Below are 23,753 nucleotides of genomic sequence, written 5' to 3'. Positions count from 1 at the left end.
CTTAGATCTGTATGCTGTGAAGTAGATCTTCCTTAATGTTGTAATCTCAGCAGCCAATCAGGAGACAGCTGGCTTAAAGGGCTTTAAAGGGTGAATAACTAAAATGGCTCATGGTTGAACTGAGGTGCCGCACCAAGGCTCAATATGAGATAAAGAATGATCTCTTTTGACTGTAGCGTGCAAAGCCACTCTAGCAGAATCCAAGAATAGTAATATGGAGCTGGAAATAAGCTTAATAAGTCCACTCTCATGTGAAACCTTTTCTTTTATCACTTGTGTCTTGGGGAAACATAACATTTGCCATCTGTTAACACAGCCTAAGCTCAACTTATTTTTATAAGCAACCCCCCCTTAAAAAAAAATGTCATTTTCAAGGTAATACTTAACTAAAATGGACCTTGTATGGTTTTAACCTTGGACATTACATTTTCTTTTGCATTCTTTCTGCCATGACACACCTTTATGTAATGTTTTCCTTATAAAGAAGCATGAGACACATGCGCAGTTGATGAATCCAATAGTAATTCTATGTGCTCGCTTATTTTTGTGCAGCATGCAGGAAGATTTCACCACTATTTTCTGATAGTGGTAGCAGTATTTTAACTCCTTACTGATCAGCTGCACATGCAGTATCCAGGTTATATTACCAGCGTGACCTGATTTCTCCAAATGTCCTGGTTTCTCAGTTGAATGTACTCATGTTGACTTTGGTTTTTATCTGTTTGAACTCACTTGGAGCAGAATATATATGCAGAATATAATATGAAAGAATGCAAGAGGAGCTATATAATGTTATCAGCACTGTAAATTACAATCGACACAAAGTCGTAAGTGTTTGTACGACTACTATTCAGTACCATTGCTTAGTATGCTATTTATTATGTCCACACTCTCTTTATAACATCCACACAATTAAATACTTCTAATGAAACACTGGAATAAAGTGAGTGATTGTACAATATATCCAATAAGAAACTGGATGTGATCCACAATGGAGGAATGAAAGAATAATTCCTCCCTCCACACACACCTGAATTAAAACACATTCTGTGCTTCATCAGTGTTATGTGCAGCCTTGGCTACTGAATTAAATAGCAAAGTTGAAGAGACCTGCAACCATTTTTCCTGCAGATACAATGTATATATACAGTGGGGCAAAAAAGTATTTAGTCAGCCACCGATTGTGCAAGTTCCCCCACCTAAAATGATGACAGAGGTCAGTAATTTGCACCAGAGGTACACTTCAACTGTGAGAGACAGAATGTGAAAAAAAAATCCATGAATCCACATGGTAGGATTTGTAAAGAATTTATTCGTAAATCAGGGTTGAAAATAAGTATTTGGTCAATAACAAAAATACAACTCAATACTTTGTAACATAACCTTTGTTAGCAATAACAGAGGTCAAACGTTTACTATAGGTCTTTACCAGGTTTGCACACACAGTAGCTGGTATTTTGGCCCATTCCTCCATGCAGATCTTCTCGGGAGCAGTGATGTTTTGAGGCTGTCGCCGAGCAACACGGACTTTCAACTCCCGCCACAGATTTTCTATGGGGTTGAGGTCTGGAGACTGGCTAGGCCACTCCAGGACTTTCAAATGCTTCTTACGGAGCCACTCCTTTGTTGCCCGGGCGGTGTGTTTTGGATCATTGTCATGTTGGAAGACCCAGCCTCGTTTCATCTTCAAAGTTCTCACTGATGGAAGGAGGTTTTGGCTCAAAATCTCACGATACATGGCCCCATTCATTCTGTCCTTAACACGGATCAGTCGTCCTGTCCCCTTGGCAGAAAAACAGCCCCATAGCATGATGTTTCCACCCCCATGCTTCACAGTAGGTATGGTGTTCTTGGGATGCAACTCAGTATTCTTCGTCCTCCAAACACGACGAGTTGAGTTTATACCAAAAAGTTCTACTTTGGTTTCATCTGACCACATGACATTCTCCCAATCCTCTGCTGTATCATCCATGTGCTCTCTGGCAAACTTCAGACGGGCCTGGACATGCACTGGCTTCAGCAGCGGAACACGTCTGGCACTGCGGGATTTGATTCCCTGCCGTTGTAGTGTGTTACTGATGGTGACCTTTGTTACTTTGGTCCCAGCTCTCTGAAGGTCATTCACCAGGTCCCCCCGTGTGGTTCTGGGATCTTTGCTCACTGTTCTAATGATCATTTTGACCCCACGGGATGAGATCTTGCGTGGAGCCCCAGATCGAGGGAGATTATCAGTGGTCTTGTATGTCTTCCATTTTCTGATGATTGCTCCCACAGTTGATTTTTTCACACCAAGCTGCTTGCCTATTGTAGATTCACTCTTCCCAGTCTGGTGCAGGTCTACAATACTTTTCCTGGTTTCCTTCGAAAGCTCTTTGGTCTTGGCCATGGCGGAGTTTGGAGTCTGACTGTTTGAGGCTGTGGACAGGTGTCTTTTATACAGATGATGAGTTCAAACAGGTGCCATTCATACAGGTAACGAGTGGGGGACAGAAAAGCTTCTTACAGAGGACGTTACAGGTCTGTGAGAGCCAGAGATTTTCCTTGTTTGAGGTGACCAAATACTTATTTTCCACCCTGATTTACGAATAAATTCTTTACAAATCCTACCATGTGGATTCATGGATTTTTTTTTTCACATTCTGTCTCTCACAGTTGAAGTGTACGTCTGGTGCAAATTACTGACCTCTGTCATCATTTTAAGTGGGGGAACTTGCACAATCGGTGGCTGACTAAATACTTTTTTGCCCCACTGTATATAACTTGATCCGCTCAAGAGTTGGCAGTTCATCTTGTAATCAGAAAGTTGCCAGTTTGAGCCCCCGCTTGGACAGTCTTGGTCGTTGTGTCCTTGGGCAAGACACTTCACCTACTGCCTACTGGTGTTGGCCAGAGGGGCCGATGGCACGATAAGGCAGCCTCGCTTCTGTCAGTCTGCCCCAGGGCAGCTGTGGCCTCCACCAGTGTGTGAATGTGAGAGTGAATGACTAGTGGAATTGTAAAGTGCTTTGAGGGTCTCAAAAAGCGCTATATAAATGCAATTCATTATATTCATATATATATATATATATATATATATATATATATATATATATATATATATATATATATATATTCAGGTGTCATGACAACTGAAAATCTGAATAGGTAGTTTGTTCAGTCTAAATTGTAGCAAATTGGGTTCTTATCTACCTCCCCTGCTTGGTCTCACTTGCCTCCGAGCAGATGGCTTTCTCTTATTTTCTCAGTGAATCACAAATATTGAATTTGAATGAGTTTCCAATCGCTCACTTAAATCATGAGTCACCATGTCTTGTCTGAGCCAAGTAGATGTCAAAAATGGAGTTGCAGTAGGCACTAAAAGTTGCCGTCAGCATTCGCAACATCCTACAGTTTGGAAAGTTGGAGCATGTATCAGAGAGAGACTGAATAAATTTTGTTTTGGAAATGCTTGGATTGGGATTTGATTTTTAAAGGCAATTTAATGCTCCAATGGAGGATGGCTCTTTTTTCTTTTATTTAATGTTCATTGTATCTTCCAAAACTCCAGGCCAAGTGTGATGCAATGAGCCAATGAGAGAAGGTTTATTAACATAATGCCTCTGGTGCACCCTCAGGGATTGGTGCATAATTTAATATAAGCAGACTTGTGTTAAAATCAGTCATCTCGCTCAGTAAAGGACAACTGAAATGAATCTTGCATTTTTCCAGTAGTTAACACATTTGAATAAAATTAGCAGTCGTCACTGTAGAATTGGTGAAAATGCTGAACACCAGCAAAAAAACGAATGCATTAAATATATGCAGCCCTCCTAGCATTTGCGTAGGGAAAAAAAAGTGTGGTGTCACACACAAAACAGCCTGTTAAAAACTACACATAAATATCTCTGTGCAACTCTGTTTCATTTTAAAATATTTTCTCACATTTAGCTCTTTGCTTGTTTGGAAACAAACCAAATGCCTCTTTAAATGTTAAACAGGCATGACTTAATAAAGAAGTTCTTTGAAGCCTTTATAAACATCAAAGGAATAAGCAATCAGAACATTTTCTAACTAAAACTGCAATGGAATGTACTAATGTGTTTGTGTGGAAACATGGCAGCATAATAAATTGTATGTGTACGCAGCTGTCTGCTAATTTACATCGGGCTATATGGTAACCTGTGTAATTATATATAGTGCTAAGGCCAGTAGCTATGAATGATTGCAAATGCCAATGATACATAACAAGATAACATAAGGCAATGCTGAAGTTTATACTTGGAAGGTGAAGAACCAGAGTTGCTGCAGTTTAAACTGAGTGAATGTGGAAGATTTAAAAAGATTCTCGCTGTGCTTTTTCTTATTTACCTCCTCCTTTTCCCTTCTCTAGCTGCTTCCTCTGAATTTAAGAACCTTGTGGCAAAGTTCTCATTGGTCTCATGTCACAAGTCTACACTCTCTACACCAAATCTAACCTCTCAAAAAATTCAGATTTGCAACTTGAGAAAACAGAGAGAGACAGATTCAGTGTCTAGCTTTCCATGTTGAAAACAGTGTGTTTAGGAATACCGTTTTTGCCCTCCTGGTCCACTGAAGAGCTTGTGGAGGTTGTTGGAAAGGAATGTGGGAAGCTTGACTTGCTCATTGACATCTTAAACCTCAGCAGTGTGTGTATTGGATCCTTTTGGTTTCAGGGGATTCATCTTGGCAGCCAAGCGGTTAAGCCATCTTTAGCACTAACAAGTTGTTCTCCACACATATCCAGTCCCACTGCTGTCCGTCACTGATGTCTCACTGTTGTGTTGGAGTTTTGGAGTCTGGACTACGACATACCTTCTCATTCAGTTTTATTGTTTTGCTGAACAAAGTAAGAAAAGTATGTTTTAGTGTTGTTTTAAGGGGATTGGGACTTTTACATATGAACAAAAGTAGCAGCAATTTCACAGGTAAGGAGAGAATGATTGGCCTCCCCATAAAAATTTCCCATTTCCCAAGTGCTCTTTAAACAGAGCAAGGAATTTTTAAGACATCTTTTTCCAAATGTCTTTGCTTAATTTGGATTTATATCTTATTTTACTTTGCACACAGAAACAAAATCATTTCACAACACAATAATTTCAGCTGACAAAAATATGTCAACTGAATTATCCCAGCCCATTCATTTTGGCTAATATCCGAAGCTCTTTCAGATTTGTAGGTCTTCTGGTATGGACCTTAAGTTCACCCCAAAGTTTTTTCAGTGGAACTCAAGTTAAATGTTTATGCAGGCCAGTCTTTAACATTCAATTTTGGTCTTCTGGAGGTACTTCTTCGCCAAACGTGGCCTGTGTTTTAGCTTGTTGCTGTGTTGGAAGACAAATCAATCATGCAAACCAAGTTTTGCTGCTGACTACTTGAAATTTTCTTTTAAAATCTTCATACATCCTTGTTTCTTCATGATTCCTTCCACGTTGATGAGATTCCCAGTTCCAGATGCCTAAGCATTATAAGATAATGCTCCCACCACCATGCCTCACTGTGGATATCACTGTGGTGTTCTTTGGGTTGTATGCTTCTCCCTTCTTTCTCCAAACATAAGCAGCCTCTCTGTGGCTAAAAAGCTCTAGTTTCATCTCATAAGAGCAAATGATGTGTTTCCAGTATGCAAAAGCTTTATCCAGGTTGTCCTTGGCATGCTTCAGTCTGCGAGCATCTAGAAATTGATTTAGTCAAGTCGGGAATTGTACTCTCAAAGATTCTTTCACTGGTGTCTTGGCAGTGGTGTGGGGGCTTTAGAAACAACTTTCCCTTATTTTCTTTCCAGAGTCTTTAAAATCTTTCACTTCCTACCTCTGCCAGGTCCAACTGCGTAGTTCTCCTGGAATTTCTTAATAATAATTATCACTCCAGTTCATGACACTTAGAAATTCTGCAAATTTTGCGTATTCATCTCCTGTTTTGAGATAAGTTTCAATTTTTTTGGCGCGATGCTTTCTCAAGTGAAAGTTGAAATGAACTTGATTTTACACCTTTGAGCATTAAAACATTAAAGCACATCATTGCCCAGCAGTAGTTTGTGCTGTGGCTCACAAAAAAAGTTCAGTTTTTCAGAGGGTTAACAATATTGACCCTAGTAGTTTTTGCTTTATTCTGAAATAATTCTATGGTGTGCAAATAGAAATTATTTATTATTTCTAGTTGAAAACTAGTATGTTTAGAAATCCAATGTTGAGAATCCCCTGCTCTGTTCAAAATGCACTTTAAAAAAGCACAAAAGTTTGACAAAAACTTTAAATTCCATAGTGCTTATAATAATTTTGTTCCTATCTGTATATTTAAAAAAAAAAAAATAAAGTATGCAATACTGCAGTTCTCATAAATTTTTAGTGCTTCTGTATAAAAGATAGCTGGTAATCATATGTCGGGATTAGTGATAAGTAATGAAGTAAAAAAATACTTTTCATATCCACATAGGAGTTTCATTTCATTTCAGAATTATGGTAACAGGAAAACAAAAGCAGCTTTCACAACTGATGGGATCCTGCAAATGAAATGGGCCATCGACATTGGCCAATGATTGTGTTAGAATATTTGTTTAAAAAAAATGCATTTTATCAAACCATAGGCATTGCTGAACCACTGAAAAATGTGTGCGTAGGCCTACAGATAACAGTGTTCTTGACTTTGCCACACACAGTATGTGATATTACTGACGGATAGTGCTCCATAAACTGCCACACCTCCCCCAGGATCTTTGTCTTGAGCTGTCTTGTGGCTCCCTCAGTGGCATCACAGTAGTCCAGGTGGTCATTGTGCCTCCTTTCAGCTCTACGAGGCTTTAGTGACAGCCTACATGTTGACTCATTGCGGAGATTCTAATGAGAGAACTGGCACCAACCTGGAGCTGTCGAGACCCATGCTGTCTTACAGGACTGATGGTTGTCCCGTGGGATCAGACCCTCTTACTCCAGCATGTTGGGAAATGCGGTTCAAATCATAAATCAGCATCCCCTACGGGACCTGTGGGGAAGAGAGATGTAAAGAGAGGGAGTTAAAAAAAATGAGAAGATGACAGGCACTGATAAGAAGCATGCAAAGGAGGGTGAGGATGAAAAGGCAAAGCAAAGAGGCAGGGCGCAGATGGCAGTACGAAAGGGAAGATGGGAGTTGCCTGTCTTTGATGCTCCAGCAGGAGCTCTAAAATTCTAGAGAGGATGGAGAAAAATGTATGATTCATTTCCTGCTTTTTGAAATCAATCAGGTGTCCTCTCAACATCTTCCTGACTCAAACACGTATTCTTGTCCATCTGCAATTCTAGAAACTATCAAGAGAAGCTATTTCATCATTCTAAAGCACCACACCTACAACCCTCCTGCAATGGGGCAAGAACAGTGGGAAGTAAAAAGTGTGTGGTCCCTGATAGCTACCAGTGAACACAAATGCCCTATGAACGAGCAAGCATCACATATTTTTCTTCAACGAAAGGAAAGTAGACACACTCCTGTACAGGCACACACATGGACACAGGCTGCCTTATCTTGGTAATTGGGACGGGGGGTCAGAGCGGCAGGCGTAGATAATCATGGCTGGGGGACATAATCTGTTTGCTGCTCCCCGCCCTGCTTTTTATTTCTCTTCTCTCCCTCCCCATCAACACACACACAAACACACACACACAGTTCTGTAGTCTATACACACACTCAGCCACCTCTCATCTTTTTGTGTGTGTGTAATGCAGCACCATGCATGAGATATTTTGGATGTGGCTGTAGGAGGGCTGTTTTGCTGTTGTGTCAGCATGCAACCATGTACTCAACTGACTACCAGACCCCCCACTTACCACTCCCCAATTCCTTCCATGCACCAACAAAACACATCCCTCCCGATTCCACAGTTCCTAACAAAAAAGTGACTCTGTCCTCGGAGCTCCTGCACACAGGGCGAGTTACTTTATGGAGTTGGGAAATGTAGTTTTGAATCAGAGAAAGGCACATAGAAATATAGGCAGTAGCTGTAACAAAAAAAAATGGGTGGGGGGGGAGATGAAGAGGAGGATCACGATATAGATGTCTCCTTGTATTTTTATCTCTGTTTTCTGCTTATATCTTTCCATCACAGCCATCTTTGCTGTTAGCAGATGGCTGCCATTTAGATGGCATGCATGCAGACACAAATGCACACACGCATGCACAAAAATACACCCAGCTTTTCATTAGATCTGCAGCGATAGGCCTGCGCTCCTGTGAGTCACAAAATATGATATCTTAAGATAGGAGCCAAATGGCATTATCGTCAAAAGAGGTCTTATCCTGATAACACTGAAGAGCAAAATAAAACCCCTGTCTCTTGCCATAGAAACAATATGAACTTCTGGAGTCTTATGTAACTATTTCTGCTACGAGCCTTTCCTCTTACAGAAACAATATCATGTCCAAATGGATCACTTGCCCCAGTTGAAGAACCCTTGGCCCTCCTGCACACCACATCCCACCAGAGTAGAAACATTGTTTCAGCTTCCATTCCCACATTTGCTATATGTACATAATAGCCATTTAGTAAATGGTGCTTCACCAATGCCTGCAGAGCAGAAGGATATAAGGCTGTCTATCCAAACTCACATGTATAATCTATATAATATTGTGGCTCAGCCAAAATACTCCTTCCAATTTAGACATCGCATAGCTCATCTGAAAGTCAATGAAGGTAGTTAACACAGTTACCAGTCATGAATCATAAAATGGCACCCCTGGGTTTCCGAATAAGGCGTCATTTGCATAGTCTTTACCTCTGTAAATTCAATTTTCACCACATATATGAGACATTTGTGGATAGCAGGGAGCAGATTTTGTGATTCAAATCTAGTAGTGCTGCATTCTGTTGCAAAAAACAAGTATGTAATGTCACTGAAAGCATTTTAAAACCACTGAACAATAATTCAGTTGTTTATGGCCTCATCATACGCTGAGTGGCAAAATGAAATTTCACGAATTATCTTTTTCCTGCGGATTTGCATAATTATTTTACTTTTCTTCTGTGCTTCTATTTTTAAGGTCGCAAAATAATAGATTTTTCAAAATTAGTTATCACCCATGTCTGTGGCCTGCAGTCGTTCGGTTTACATGATTATGTATGCATTGTATATATTTTAACCAAATCCACAGATAATTTAAACAGGACATAATTTAAATCATGTGCCCGTGGCTGTAATTAATAGAACATAGACTGGTGTGTTCAGTACTGCAAGATAAACAAGCAGTGCATAAAAAAATAGCACATCATGAACTATGTACTCAAATCTTTGCTCTGCAAGGCTATTTCCAAGTGTTTTACCTGCCTCGTGCCTTGTTTTATTGACAGATATATGATTACTTAAATTATCTATTTGGATATTTGCTCATTACAATTCTGTGACTATGTTAGTATTAGTATTTCTCCTCTTTTAACAAACTGGATATTTTTCAGACCAAGCGAGCTACAGAAACCTGTAATCAGAAGTATTCAGTTTGCAGAACAATATCATTTCTGCAAGCCACTAATAAAGAGCAATGTTAGTTTTAGCAGATTACTAATAGGTTCAAGACTTTAGCTTTCAACAAAGCAATGACCATATATATATAAATTTTATGTTGTTTTTGTAGTGAATTTGCCTCTTACCTGCACTTGGAACACTTTGGGACGAGTGCCAACACTGGAGTCTCTCTAAGTAAAGACTAAAAGGTCTGTTTGCTTTAATACTGCCAAGTTAACTACTTTGGGGAACAGATATTTTATGCAGCGTTTGAAGTTGTGGCACTTTTTCTAAAAACTGCACTACTTCAGTGGGTGTGTAATTTCCCACACTTTATAGTAATTTCACAAATTATCCATACAGCACATTTCCTTACTTTCAAATGGAAATCAGACGGTCATCATGCAGTGCACTGCAAAGCCCACACTGAATTTTTAAAAATGCAATAGATAAAAATGTGACCTGCATAATGCAGAACACTTTTGTTCTGCTCCTCCATCTTTCAAGATGTACTTTTCTTCCTTTATTTTATGTTTTTTAAGGCACTGCTAAATCATTTCTAATGCTGTGGTCTAATAACACTGAGGATCATTTCCCATCACTTTGCACACTGTGTCCTCAAACTTCATTAACATTTCTAATGAACAAGGCATACTTATGAGAGTGGTGGCAGGAAGGGCTGTGGTGTCCTGGAGATGTCCCCCGCAGTCCAGACAGCAGTCGACTTGAGTAATCAAGTGTGAAGGTTGTGGGGAGCAAACAGCCATTAACCTCCCAAACACAAGCCATCATCACAGTCTGCAGAGGACCGAGGGGAGGGGGTGTGTGTGCCTCTATTGGTGTGTGAATGGGAGCAACTGCCAGGGCTGGTGTGGTGAGCGTTGTATAGAATTGTGTGTCTGTCTTTTATTGCCATTTGATGAATGGACTGGATTGTGCGTGTGTGTCTGTTTGCAAATTTGTGAGTGCACAGCACGTGTCTGCAGGGGTAGAGAGCATTTTGCATGTGTGAACAGATGAGTGTCTACAGCAGTACTCTGAGCGTGTTTGAAGCCTTGACCTCAGCCTGGTCAACAGTCATTTGTTTGTGCCTTGAGACTTATACATATATGCTTAAGTATCCATAGGCATTTGTTCTGATTTGCAGGCGACTCATGTATCGCACTCTGTCAGCCTATCCAGCATGATCTCAGTGCACATTATTCCCATATGGCGATAGAGTATGACTGTGCTTGGCATGCTCAGGCCCATGACCGCCTGTTTGACATGCCACTGTGTCGGCTGGTGATGCCATGCTGAACCATCCCATCTGCTCCAGGCTATGCTGGCACAAGGGAGGGCTCATTAGAGGGAAACATGAGGAAAAGTGCACTGAACCTGTGGTTTGGAAATGCATGGCGTCCAAGACCTCCTGAACTACTCCCCCCAAAATGCTTCTCAGAGAAACAAGGGAGTGATGGAGAACCAGGGAGTGTTGGTTTTAAGTAGAGAGTAGAAGAGCAGAGACAGTGGATAAACCAGTTACACAATAGTTCACTTACAGTTGAAGTTGTTGTGTTGTTTTCCTAATGTCAGTTCATTCTGCAGAATAATACTTAAAAATACTGTAACTTGGTTATGTTTCAGGGTCAGTCACAAAAAAAATTATTTGTTAAAGACAAGTTTAAATACACATCTTTTCAATAATCACAGGATACTGTATGTGAGTTCCAAGTGTTCCGTTCAGAGTTGGATGGAAACTTTAGCAACAATGTGTCAAATACAATCATGGGAAAATGCTTTCATAGCGTCCTGTGTGAAAAAGTACACACTGCTTACTAAGAATTCAGAAGTTAAATAGGAACCAGGTGCTGCTGATTAATTGCACTTGACTAACTGATCATCACCAAGTGTGAGGATCTCCAAAGAAGCAGAAATCCTTCCAATAAACAGAGCTACATCTCGAACTCTACAGGCCTCATTTTCCATCTTAACATTGCGCCTCAACAAACCACAAACCACGAGACTTCTGAACTTCTGTTCTTTGAATAGACGAGGCCAAAGTGCAGACATTTGGTCGTAATGCGTAGCAGCATGTCCGGTGAAAAGCAAATACAGAGTAACAGCACAGACACCTCATTACAACTGTCAAACACATTGGTGGAGGGGTGATGATTTGGGTTTAAAAGAATAGAATAAAAGGGTTCCAGTTTCCCCAAAGTTCAGACCCTAACCCAGCTGAAAAGCTGTGGAGGACTCTTAAGAGAGCTGTGCATGAATGAATGCCCACAAACCTCAATGAACTGAAGCAACATTGTTAAGAATGGTGAGTCAGGATTTCTCTACAATGAAAGAAAGAAACTTAGATGCAGAAAATTATCACTTCGAATTATTGCTGCTGCAGGTAGTACGAGAAGCTACTGAAACACGGGTTGTATTTAGTTTTTAACAGGACTCTAAATGCTAATTGTAGCTTTGCTGACATAAAACAACTTTGACATTTGCTGTTAAAACTGAATTTGGCTTCAGTACTGATTTGGGGGATAGCTAATATAAGACCAATTACATTAGCATTTCATATTATCGTATGTGATATATGCGTATGGTTCACGTGTGATTACATTTATTTGTGTGCAAGTATATATAATGTTAGGCTGTGAGTGTGGGTTTTAGAACACAGATGTGCAGTATTTATAGGATTTGTTCATTTGAGTGGGAAGTAGGCTTTCAAATGTTTGAACTTAAGAGGCACCATGCTGAGAGGCTCTGTTTAAAGAAGAATCAATATCAAGTCAAGCAGATTCAGGGGAGCTGCAGTTCAGGGGGATGTTTCAAAAGCAGCGAGTTCGGGAGTTTAGGAGTGTATGGAGATTTCTAGGTAGTAAAGTCATTTTGGGGGAAAGACAACACAGTTAAAGGAAAAGGTTTGTTAGAGAGCCAGACAAGTAAGCAAAAGAGTGAGAGAGAGGGGTGGGTGGGTGGAGGAGAGTGGAGATGGGAGTGGGGGTGGTTCCTCTTCATTACCGACAGTAAGGAGCCATGCCAGGAGCACAGATGGCAAAGGAGAGAGGGGACACGGGGTTGGCACTAAACTGCGAAACACTCTAATGCACCGCACACATTGGCACACTCAAACCATCATAAAAAATATGTAAATCTAACAAATAAGTCCTCAAAGCTCAATATGTTTTCCAGACAATTGTGATATAAAGTACAGGTGGATAGACACGAACATTCGCGTACATATCGCCTCCTCCTCGCTTAGGTCACTTTCAAACACACAAACGTGTCATCAAATTATCCCGCGGCGCTCCTGTGCCACATTCTTGGCCAGAAAAAGAGCAATGCTGACACAGCATCCCAGTCATCATCTTCTGTCCACACACATATTCTGCCCTCTCATTGCCTTCGTTCCCCTCACCACCGCCAACGCCATAACCCAAGGCCTGAATTAAAATTTTAACAGTACTTCTTTGAAAATGGGTTGGTCTTACTTTCTTTCATTCTCTTTAACGGTTATCCACCCAAGCTTACACACAGAGATCCCAATCATCCAGTTAGAATACTGTTGTTGTACAGTATGAAAACAGGACAACATGTTTGTGTGTGGGAGATGTAGCTATTGTGCACAGCATGTACCGCTCTCCTCTGCAAGGTTGAACGGAAGCGTAAGCTCTCACCCGCTTCTGCTCACTCCCTCTCTCTCACTCACAAACACTCATACACGCACCTCCCACAAATGTAGGAAGGAAGAAGACCATGTAGTCTCAGTTCACTGCCTACGGTACACCTAAGAAACACCCACCAGCTTCTCATTGTTACAGCTGTAACTACTTTGGTGCACGAAAATCAATCTTTTAACACTAGCAACAAACCTGTACACATGGCTCTATATAGAGAATGAGACATCACAAGGTGAAACTGATCAAGTATACTGATTGATTGCTATTCCTGCACTGGCTAAACCAAATATTTCTAAAAGCATTTTTGGTTTATATTGCACTTTTATATTGTCTGCTTTGCCTTTTTCTTTTTTATTATTCTTAATAAATTGGAAAGCATTGCTGATCAATAGGTGGTGATTACAAGAGCAACACTGGGCTTCATCTGGTTTTTGTTTATTGTTTATTTAATAAGCTCTCGGTGTAATTAAAATTAATTAATTAGTTTTCAGTGATAACTTTTTTGTACTCGTGCTCTATTTTAGTCCAGTTTGGTTTAACAGCTGTAGTGTTACAGCGATGTTCATGTTTTTGTATAAGAGACTAAAACAAAATAGCAGGTCTGAATTAAATTGGTCTTTGTATAGTTATGCATTTAAATACTATTCCAAAAAACAACAACAAAAAAACCCCAGAACAGTTTCTGTTTGTTTATTTGGCTACAGATAATCCATCAGCAATTTGTTCCTACCTGCAAACATCCCCCTTGTGACCTGTGTTCAGGCACTGTAGGCAGACCCACAGGCCCCAGTACCAGCATGATATGTAGGGCACATCTGTGGCCTGCACTTTGGGTCCACATGGATCCCAGTGGGACAGCCCTTAGTATGGGCTCCCCACACTAAGCAGAGAGTAGCAGCATACCCACAGTATACCTATATACTTGGTGTGGACTCCCCTACCCCTATTGTTCAGGGCACACATGTGCAACATGGTACATTACTGCCACCAGTTGGATGTAGTGTACATCAGAACATTAATTGGAAAAGAAAAGTAACTTCATCAAGTCAAAGTAACCAGATAGGTGACTTGGCAGATTTTTAAACCCTTCATTCCTGACAATTGCTTGACGATAGTCGAACATGTGAGCCACTTCACTATAGAGTCACTTGCCCTCAAACACACACAAAGGAAAACTCAAATCCTTTCAACCAAGATAGTCGATCATACAAAATGGAATATGTCTTTTGCTTCTTGAGTTCTTTTGCAGTTTATGAACAAGATCCAGTTTCACTTTTTATTTCCTTCAGGTTTTCAATCAATCATCTTCTCTCAGCCTTGTATTTCTGTCAGTGTATTAAAAAAATGTTCTATAGTTTCATTTTCTTCAGTAGTCACAGTTACAAACATGCTTGTGCAGGAACACAGTAGATAGGTTATCAGTAAGCTGTGTGGGCCTGGCAAACTCAGTTATCCCACGCAGGGCCCATGTAGGTGTTCCTACACAGGGCGGGCAGCAGTTTTGCCCTTTGGAATCCCAGCATGGGTTTTTATTGGCAAACCCATTTTGGCCAAAGAAAAATGTGATGGGGGGCCTTTCAGGGTAAAAGTGCTTCTGGCCCGCCTGGGCTAATTCACAAAGAGGCCAATGGAGCCCCATCTACATGTACTATGGGCAACCCACAGTGGGTTAACCACAGAATTCCCTCTTAGGGTCCTAAAAGGGCAAAACTGCTGTGTTTCCCACATGGGTATTCTGTGGTCTACTCAAAGTAGACTTGCATATAAAAATCCACGCAGGGAACCCAAAGGGCAAAACTGCTGTGCAATTACCACTTGAGCTCCATGTGTGATAAGTGTGGGTACAATCCCAAAGCTTACCCACACTTACCCAAAGATGAAAGGCCTGCACTAGTATCTTTGAAGGGTTGGTGCTTTTTCCAGAGGTGTGGACTCGAGTCACATGACTTGGACTCGAGTCAGACTCGAGTCATTAATTTTATGACTTTAGACTTGACTTGAAAAAATGTTCTAAGACTTGTGACTTGACTTGGACTTTTACACCAATGACTTGGGACTTGAATTGGACTTGAACCGGTTTACTTGAAAAGACTTGATATTTTACCCCAAATATAAAATTTAACATGCATATTATATAGAGATTGAAAATGTGACGTCATTCACGGGTAGAACCGCAAAGGATTCTGGGAACTCGTGGCAAGCGGTACTAGCGCACGCAGGCTTTCAATTAAAATCAGTTATACAGCGATAAAAAGAAACACAAAAATGTCAAGAAGCTGTTGTATTATTAACTGCAATAGCCGGTCGCATGACAGCCACGGGAAGCCGACGGGTAAAGAGATCGGTTGTTATCGGATTATGTCGTTGAAGAGAAATTGTTCAGCCATGTTTCCGAAGTAACAAAGAGGCAACTGGATTGCAGCCATTCAAAGACCAAATATAACGTCCCAGAACCCTCCAGCTCACAGGTTAGTCTGCTCCAAGCATTTACACGAAGGTCAGTCTGCTGTTGTAGTTAATACGTCATTTTTCTTAACATAATTGGTGATATAGGTTACAAGCAAGTCTGGCGCTGAACAGAAATTGTCGCGCTATGCTCCTTTATTTATTGTGTTTATTGTGCATAAATAGTGAATTGTCCTGACACAATATTGCGTTTCGCTTCTGTTATTATGGTACATTGACAAAAACATATACTTTTATTCACAGGATAAAACAGTTGTTTTGTATCACTAATTGTCCAGTACGATTACAGCATACAGTATTATTGTCACTGCTACATTTCTGTGATGCTACCAGAAATTATTTCCACTGCTAATTAATTACCGTTGAGCTCAAAGGTCCTATTAATAAACGGTTAAGGAATGTGTATTTATGACGACGATTTGTGAGACTGGTAAACTTATGATACGTACGATGGTCTTTCGTTCTACACGGTGCATTTCAAGGTCCTGTACCCATCCGTCGGTAAACTATACCTGGACTTGTTGCAGTGACCGGAAGTTACTAAACTTCATGAGTGTATGCACTCACTCCAAGAACCGTATAATTATAAATATGCATATAAATATGCTACGATGAGATAGCTGACTTCATCTAACTAGCAAATGTTTTCCAGGCTACGTTGGTGATGCAGTTTTTTTTTTTAAATGATATTTAAAAAAAAATATCATTTATTTATGTATGATATTTTTGTCATGCGATTTTAAAGCCAGTCCTACAACCGCATCCAAGAATAACATGCAGCTTATCTCAGAACTGTCGGTGAAAATTATTCTTGGAGCTAGGTTTAATTGAGCTGCATTTTAAAGAGGTGCAATTTCACAATTTGTGTATATTTTCTAAGTTCACTATTTTGTCATGTGTTGAGAAAAACACAGATTTAAAAATTACATGGTCTAATATTTACATTTAGCATATAACTGCAACATGCTTTTTTTCGTTGTTTTTTTTAAAGACTCGAAAGGACTTGAAATTCAAAATTTCAGACTTGTGACTTTACTTGGACTTTTACACCAGTGACTTGAGACTCGACTCTGACTTGCCTGACATTACTTGAGACTTGACTTGAGACTTGAGGATAAAGACTTGAGACTTACAAAACAATGACTTGGTCCCACCTCTGGCTTTTTCTGTACATCAGTAACTAAAACCCTTTTTTTTACCCATAGCTGTGTATAAGGGTGCTTTTCTTTTGTGATTTAAACTTTTTTCATCCTTTCTGTTTTACTTGTTTCACCTTCTCGCTCCCATTTATTTTTAATAAGTTTGATATTTGCTTTTGAGGACTCTTGGAGGCCCCTGTAAAGCTTTGATATTGTTTTATGCTTGCTTTCTTGTTTATGTATTGATAGGAAGACATTTAATATATCATCCGCTTTGCCCAACCCTTCCCTGATAATTTTATTTGCCTAGTGCCTCATTTATACATATCTTTAAAAAAAAATCCTCGGTCCCCAAGTTGTAATTTCTTTTTAAAATTTCAAAGCTCTGTAAAGTTCCCCTGTGTATAAAATAGCTTTAACTTGTCCTCATAAATCTTCTCTGTTGCTCTGTTGGCGGGCAAAATCTGAGTCGTATTCATACCAGCTTTGTATTTTCACCTCCAATTCATATTTTCTTATTCCTGAAATTTTTTGAAAAAGTCAACTTTGTTCAGGGACTGTTATTTGTTGAATTATCGCTTAATTATCAAATTTACTATGTTATCATTGCTTGCTATCACTATTTGGCTTTTTTTTTTTGTTTTTAACATTTAGAGAAATTTTCATTTAATTTGAGAGGAATTGTTTATTTTCTCCTAGATCTCTTAGATTGGTATGGGGCAGCAAACATAGGTAGCTACTCCTGCTTAATAATGGCCCTTAGTTCATTTTAAAAGAGGAGGATGTATATCCTTTTTACCTACCTTAAAACTCCATATTCCCTTTCACAGTTCTTTGCATACTTGTGTGTGGGAAGGAGTGTGAACACTGGAGTGTGCTGAGCGCACAATGTGCTTTACCAGATGGGTGCACAAAGGGGGGTTGCCTGAGGTCTATCACCTGTTAGTGAAATGCTAATCATGAACATAAACAAGTCTTACACTTACACACACACACATATATGATTACAGCACCTGTCTGTCTTGCTAAGCAGATTTTTCAATGCCCCTCTTTACCATATGAATTCGTGGAGAAGCCAAGCATTACAATTCCCCCTGGTCAGCACTGGTTTCTCTGGCTCTGTTTTCTATACCACTTTGCATGAAAAATCAATTTCAGTCATTTGGTATCCACGATCTTCTCATTTTCCATTCGCTCCCGACTGCACAAGCCCCTCTGAGTCTCCCTTGCTCCGGCTTCGTCGGTTCAGTGACACAGAATCAGCATTTTCCTGTTTTTCCCCCTCAGAGTGGGGCTGCTGAGCCAAGAATGAAACAAATGGCAGTGGGGTTCTTTCTTGAGCTTATTTTAATTAGACTGTAGTCCGCTGTTAGATTTACCTTTTTCCCACGAGTGCTTGCAAGTGTGTGCGTTTATGTGAATGCATAAATTTGTGCATGGCTTTGCAGAAGCTCATGACCTCGAAAGTCCAGAGCAGTAGCTAGTCAGGGTTGTGCTTTCTTCCAGGGAATTAAAATCACAGAGCTTAGGCTGGTATTCGCCTCTGTATCCCATAGTTAAAGACAGCACATTCTGCCAAGCATCATAAAATGATATGATTCCTGGAGATTTAGTCTTTGGAGCTCAACCAAGATAGTAGCTCAGGTTGGCCTGGATGGTTGGTTGAGTGATGAGATAAAAAAAAAAGCGGTGTCATCAGGGAACAACATTATCCTATAATACACGCATTGCATTTACATTTATTTTTTTATGTGATAGCCGATTGGGGACTTTTCAGTGCTACACTGATACTGGAACATAAATGTTTTGCTACATTTGATGTGAATCCTGTGGCATTTTATTTATTTATTTATTTTATTTAATCTGAGTAGATCGGGGTATAAGCTGTCTTGTTAGATCAGACACACCATCACAGTCAGTTGCCCCTAGACAAATTTGACCCTTTAACTCGCAGACGCACCCTGCAGTTGCGCCTGACCCCTGCAATCTCAACACACTAACTGCATATGCTCGAGCAACCCCGATAAACGGCCTCTGTACGCTTCTCTGTACGCTTCTCTGTACGACTGCATGACTCATTGCTGCTTTCATAGTCGTCCACTGTTACACCAGCAGCAAACTTACTGCCTGTAGCCCTGTGATGGTGTGCTGTGGCGTTGTCATTTTGGCAAGCACATTTGCCCAGCAAATCTCAGACTGGCTTTGCTCCCTCTGGCCAGACTTTGGTGCACTGGTTGACTTAATAATCATGCCAGAAAGCTTGCTTGGTATACTATATATAGCCATTATTATTTGGAGCTAATTCTATGTGACAGCTAGATGTTAACAGGACCACACAAAACTCTGACATTGTGCAAAATGCAAAAGAATCTAAGTGAAACATACTATGTTTAATAAAGGGGCTTGGAGTCGTGGTGTCTGTGACAAATATGAACAGGGATAAGAAAAGTCATTAGGCAGGGCGAGATATTCAAACTGTCAGATTCTTCTTCTAGCTACACATATTATCAGTGGTCTAAGAGATATTTGGACCTCTACTATTTTGCAAAGTAAGAGAAAACAAACATTTTTCATGTTTTATTTCTTGATTGTCGTGTTGTCAGCATTGCTCGCTGAGTGATTATAAGCTATTCTCTCATAAGTTGCCGTGATCAGAGTTTAGACAAAATAATTAAACAACTGTGCTCAAGTACTTGCTGTTGCACCAGCAGTCTCACAGCCTGTATAGAGGCTGATGGCAACAACCTGCAGCCATTGGCTGAGGACCTGTGTTGCATTGATCCGATTGCATTAATCAAGGTTGTTTACAGAGAGAAAACAGCAACCAATGATGGATGGCTGCTGGTAATTACGCAACAGCCCACAAGCATCACACCTCTCACTAATGGTGAGCTGACACAGTCAATGAAAGTAGTCCACAATCGTAGTTATTTTTACTCTTTTCAGTGCCTCTGTGATGCATTTAGAAGCTGTAAAGAAAAGTGGCAGGATGGAACAAAGGAATGGGAGAGATAGAGGCACAAGGAGCTTCTGTTTATATGATCACAGCCCTTTGCCCCGCTGATCAAGACAGAGTAAGAACGCACAAGTGGCAGAATGAGAATTCATTTCATTTTAATAATTGTCAGCTTCTTCATTAACGAGCCCTCTTCCCCTCCTTGTTTTTTCACCAAGGAGTACTTCTCTCAGAGAGTGGCTACATTACCAGCTTAGTGGCTCATTTAACCCCATACTGCAAGTCCTTAGTGTTGCTGTTTGCCTTGTTACCTGGGCAGTGAAGTAAGGCTTTACTTAATTTAACTGCAAGCAATATCACCACCAACTTCATCACAATCGGTTTGAGGCAGTCAGTGTTCTCCAGTGATGGGTTTAGGATCAGGACATTAAATTCTTTCAAGTTTTAGTGAAAACTGAAATGAAATGTTAATTCACTGGCACCTAATGAGGTAACATTTACATATCTAGATATTTACTGTAATTAAACCTGGTGATGGTGACATTTTAAGCATTCCCCAGTGCTGTAGCTTTACACTAAAAGGAGTAATACGTTAAGAAGAAAACACAAGTTGACATTTTATTAAAAAGCAGTCAAAAAATGTCATTGAACTTGACACTTACCGTAATTGTTTTTTTAAAAACACGTTGTTGTTTTTAACATTGAATAAGTTTGAAAAATTGAACAGGGTAGTGGGACAAGGAGGGGGAGCAGCAGTGAGCCTTTAGAGCTACAGACAACAATCTATACGTCTCCAACTTCTCAGCAAGGCTAACAGCTCTGGTCACAGTGCTCTTCATTTTGGGGATTCATGATGTTTGTAGCATAAAATCAGGTAATCACCGGTTACAGACTTAACCCGTCTTACCCACATAGGTATTAAACTACTTTAACTGAAAGCCTTTTTATTTTAAAATCAACAAAAGTCAGCAAAACTCGTCTTTAACCTTTGACAGTGGACTTGCATCCCCACCTTATCTGTGCTTTCCCTTCAGTGTTTCCAACTTTGACCATACAGCCTAACAGGTCCCTGGCTGCACTTTCACCACCTTCTGCCCAGAACTTTTTGTTGCTTGGCTAGCCCGGCCAGAGGAGCATACATTTTCCCCCCCATTGTTAGAGGTATTATAGCCAAATGACTCTTGCTGTGTGGGTAGCGGTGGACCTGGCTCTCCTGTGGCCTGTAGAAGCCAGGGAAAATAAATATTACATGGACTCCATTCTGAAAGTGTAGCTGTTCCCATTCATTTTTGTTGTACTTTTCTAACTTTTACACTCTTACATCAGCCAGCCAGCTCTACTGCAGCTCTGTTGCACTTTTTTTTTTCTTAGGTTTTTGTAGGGCTCTTTTTTTCTTTCTTCGCTGTCATCCATTTTCACATTTTATCTCTGCACTCCTGCATATCTTTGTATCAGCTTTAATTTCTCTGCTTGCAACTTTCCTCCACACTTGCTTTCTTTGCATCTATATAGCAGCCTCTTCCTTTCACATATGAGGGATCAAAGTGTTTCTTTCACATTTTATGTAGCCAAAGGAAAAAAAATAATGAAAAAACAATATAATGAAAAAGGGACAGGGGTAAATGGGAAAACGGTTCTCCAGTGGGCAGTGTGTGTTCTTGCCAAGTGGGGCCATCAATTGATGGTACATTCCTTTTTTTCCTCTATACTAAATAATTTCACACAGAACTGGGAAAGGGACCATCATATTTCACCAGGCTGTACTACATCATCCACTCGAGCAGCTGCACACTCCAGCTCCAGCCAGCTAACTAGTCAGAAGCGAGGCAGTGACCCTGGAATTGGTGTGGGGCAGCAAATATTAGACTCAAAATAAGCAAATCATCAGTGCTAATGGTGTAAGAAAGCCACAATCTTTTGATGTCATCGTGTCTCTATTGATCTGCCTCAATGGCCCTCAGTCTACTTCAGAGCCGCCTAAAAGAATGGATGAGACTGGTGTCTTTTGGCTTTCTACTATTTCAGTGTGTCCTGCTGCCACTGAGGTGAAAGTTTCCCATCATTATATTGTTGTTGACAAAAACTCTCTTCCTTCTCTCCGATCATTGATTATAATGATCACCCCAGTCCCACTACAGCTAGACCTTCATTTAGAGTCTGAATCCATGTGATATAAGGATTTTACTTTTTTTTGGCCATAGCCTTTACGCTTATTCATCTGTATTCAGTCCACAAAATTTGGCACTGCTCTTCCACACAACGTGCTCCTACCTTAACTTTTAGCGAAGAATAAAATCAGCAGATCATTGCTGCATTCATAACAGAATAAAAACCCACACTGTTTTTCTGCTGCCGGTACCTCACGCCAGCAGTTTTTTCTTATGTTGAGGAAATCAAGCTCTGTCATTGGCAGCTTATAAATAGCCTTCTCCCCACTTTGAAAACATTCTTATGTAAATATTTCTCTATAGAGCATCTTAGCAAAACCATATGCCATTCCACAAAACTGTGTATCCTTTAGTGGTAGAGCTGAGGCGATGAGAATTGGGAGAAGAGAAATGGAAAGAGAGAATTAAGGAGGAGAGTGGTGGAGGGAGGTTTTAGGAGTGAGCAGTTAAACCACCTGGTCTCCTCCACTTATGCAGCACATCGAGATGCTTTGTGAAAGCAGGACATGCCTTCATATAATGTCTGCAACTCAGCATGTGTCGGGCTAGATATTCAGTTCCTTTCATGCCTAGCATAGTGAGAAAATCAATAGCACGAATGTGTTTTGCAAACATGCAGGTTTTCTCTACCAACCCTGTCACCTACAGTGTGTGATCTCTGTGTGTGTGTGTGTGTGTGTGTGTGTGTGTGTGTGTGTGTGTGTGTGTGTGCTGGGGGGGGTGGCTGGGAGGTGAAGGTGGAAGGAAGGTGTTTGGGGTGGGGGTTGGTAGGCGCACACATCATCTCTGCTGTGCTGTTTTGTGATTTTAACTCCCCCTACAACAGGCAAAGGACCCGAGACGCTGTTCGCGGGGCAGAAGCTGAACGATAACGAGTGGCACATGGTGAAGGTGGTGCGGAGAGGCAAGAACCTACAGCTGTCTGTGGATAACGTCACAGTGGAAGGTTAGTTGTGATTAGGACACTGAGGATTCATTTGGTGTGAGATGCTGTAAATGAGCGTGGTGCTGCATTCTCAAATCCACGTGTTCTGCTGATAATGTATGTACAACAGGCTCACAGCAGCTGTTTTGCTAGTTGTCATTAAAACATCTGATTTGAGACATAAAGGTGACAAATTAGAGTTAAAATGAATGAGACATTTTTATTGTTGAACTCATATTTAGAGATAATGGCAATTCAGCTGGCAAGCGTTTATATTACAAATAATGCTAAATTTAAGATGTTTGTACCCAATTCCCAATCTCCATGACAACCTTCCAAGCATCCCACAGTGACTTACGCTATATCTAATTTTTAAAGCCCTTAAATGCCAGGTACCTTAGCTGCAAAGCCTGGCAAAGCCATAAAAATGTATAAAAAGCAAAAGGATACATACATATTTGACGCTGAATACAGCCAGAGCTTTTTTGGGGATTGCTATTTTACTTACCACGAGTGAGCAAGCCAATGAACAAAGTTCAAAGAAATTGGTTCTGCCTGCATCCAAGAGAAGGATAAAAGGTCAAATACAAGGTGGCATCAGAGGCACACATAACATTGTGGCCTCAGGCGAAAGGATGGGAGGGCAAAGGCTGAGCGAAAAGGTGAGTTTGAGTGTGTGTGGTAGATGCAGAGGGGGAAAAAAAGAGTGGGCATGTCGAGACCATTAGTGAAAATCAACCCTGTGAAGACTGACATTATTCACAAACTAGTGCCTGGGAAAGAAAAAAGGAAATGATGCCAAGAGATGCCTTGCAGGCTCTTCTGGGTTTTAGTAGGGAAAGGATTTTAATCTGCAGTTTACCAAGACGATTACTCCTTATCTGTCCTGAAACACAACTGTATTGTTTAGCATAGATCAGCAATATAACTGATTACTATACTGTAAAGATAATAATAATAATTATAAAAT

At 40.4% G+C, this 23,753-nt stretch overlaps 1 protein-coding gene across 13 annotated transcripts in view; it reads left to right on the top strand.

The window, feature by feature from the left end:
- Positions 1–23,753, top strand: part of nrxn2b (neurexin 2b) — a 698,285-nt gene that overhangs the window by 355,886 nt on the left and 318,646 nt on the right. For all 13 annotated transcript variants that reach the window (XM_082527645.1, XM_082527647.1, XM_082527643.1 and 10 more), the window contains one exon: positions 22,685–22,804. In XM_082527645.1, coding sequence (XP_082383771.1) covers positions 22,685–22,804 — 120 coding nt within the window. The remainder of the gene's footprint in view (positions 1–22,684; positions 22,805–23,753) is intronic.

Source organism: Aulonocara stuartgranti (assembly GCF_965226115.1).
Source record: "Aulonocara stuartgranti genome assembly, chromosome: 3".
Classification (NCBI taxonomy): domain Eukaryota; kingdom Metazoa; phylum Chordata; class Actinopteri; order Cichliformes; family Cichlidae; genus Aulonocara; species Aulonocara stuartgranti.
Note: the sequence above shows the minus strand (reverse complement) of the source record. Positions and strands in the feature narration are given on the sequence as shown.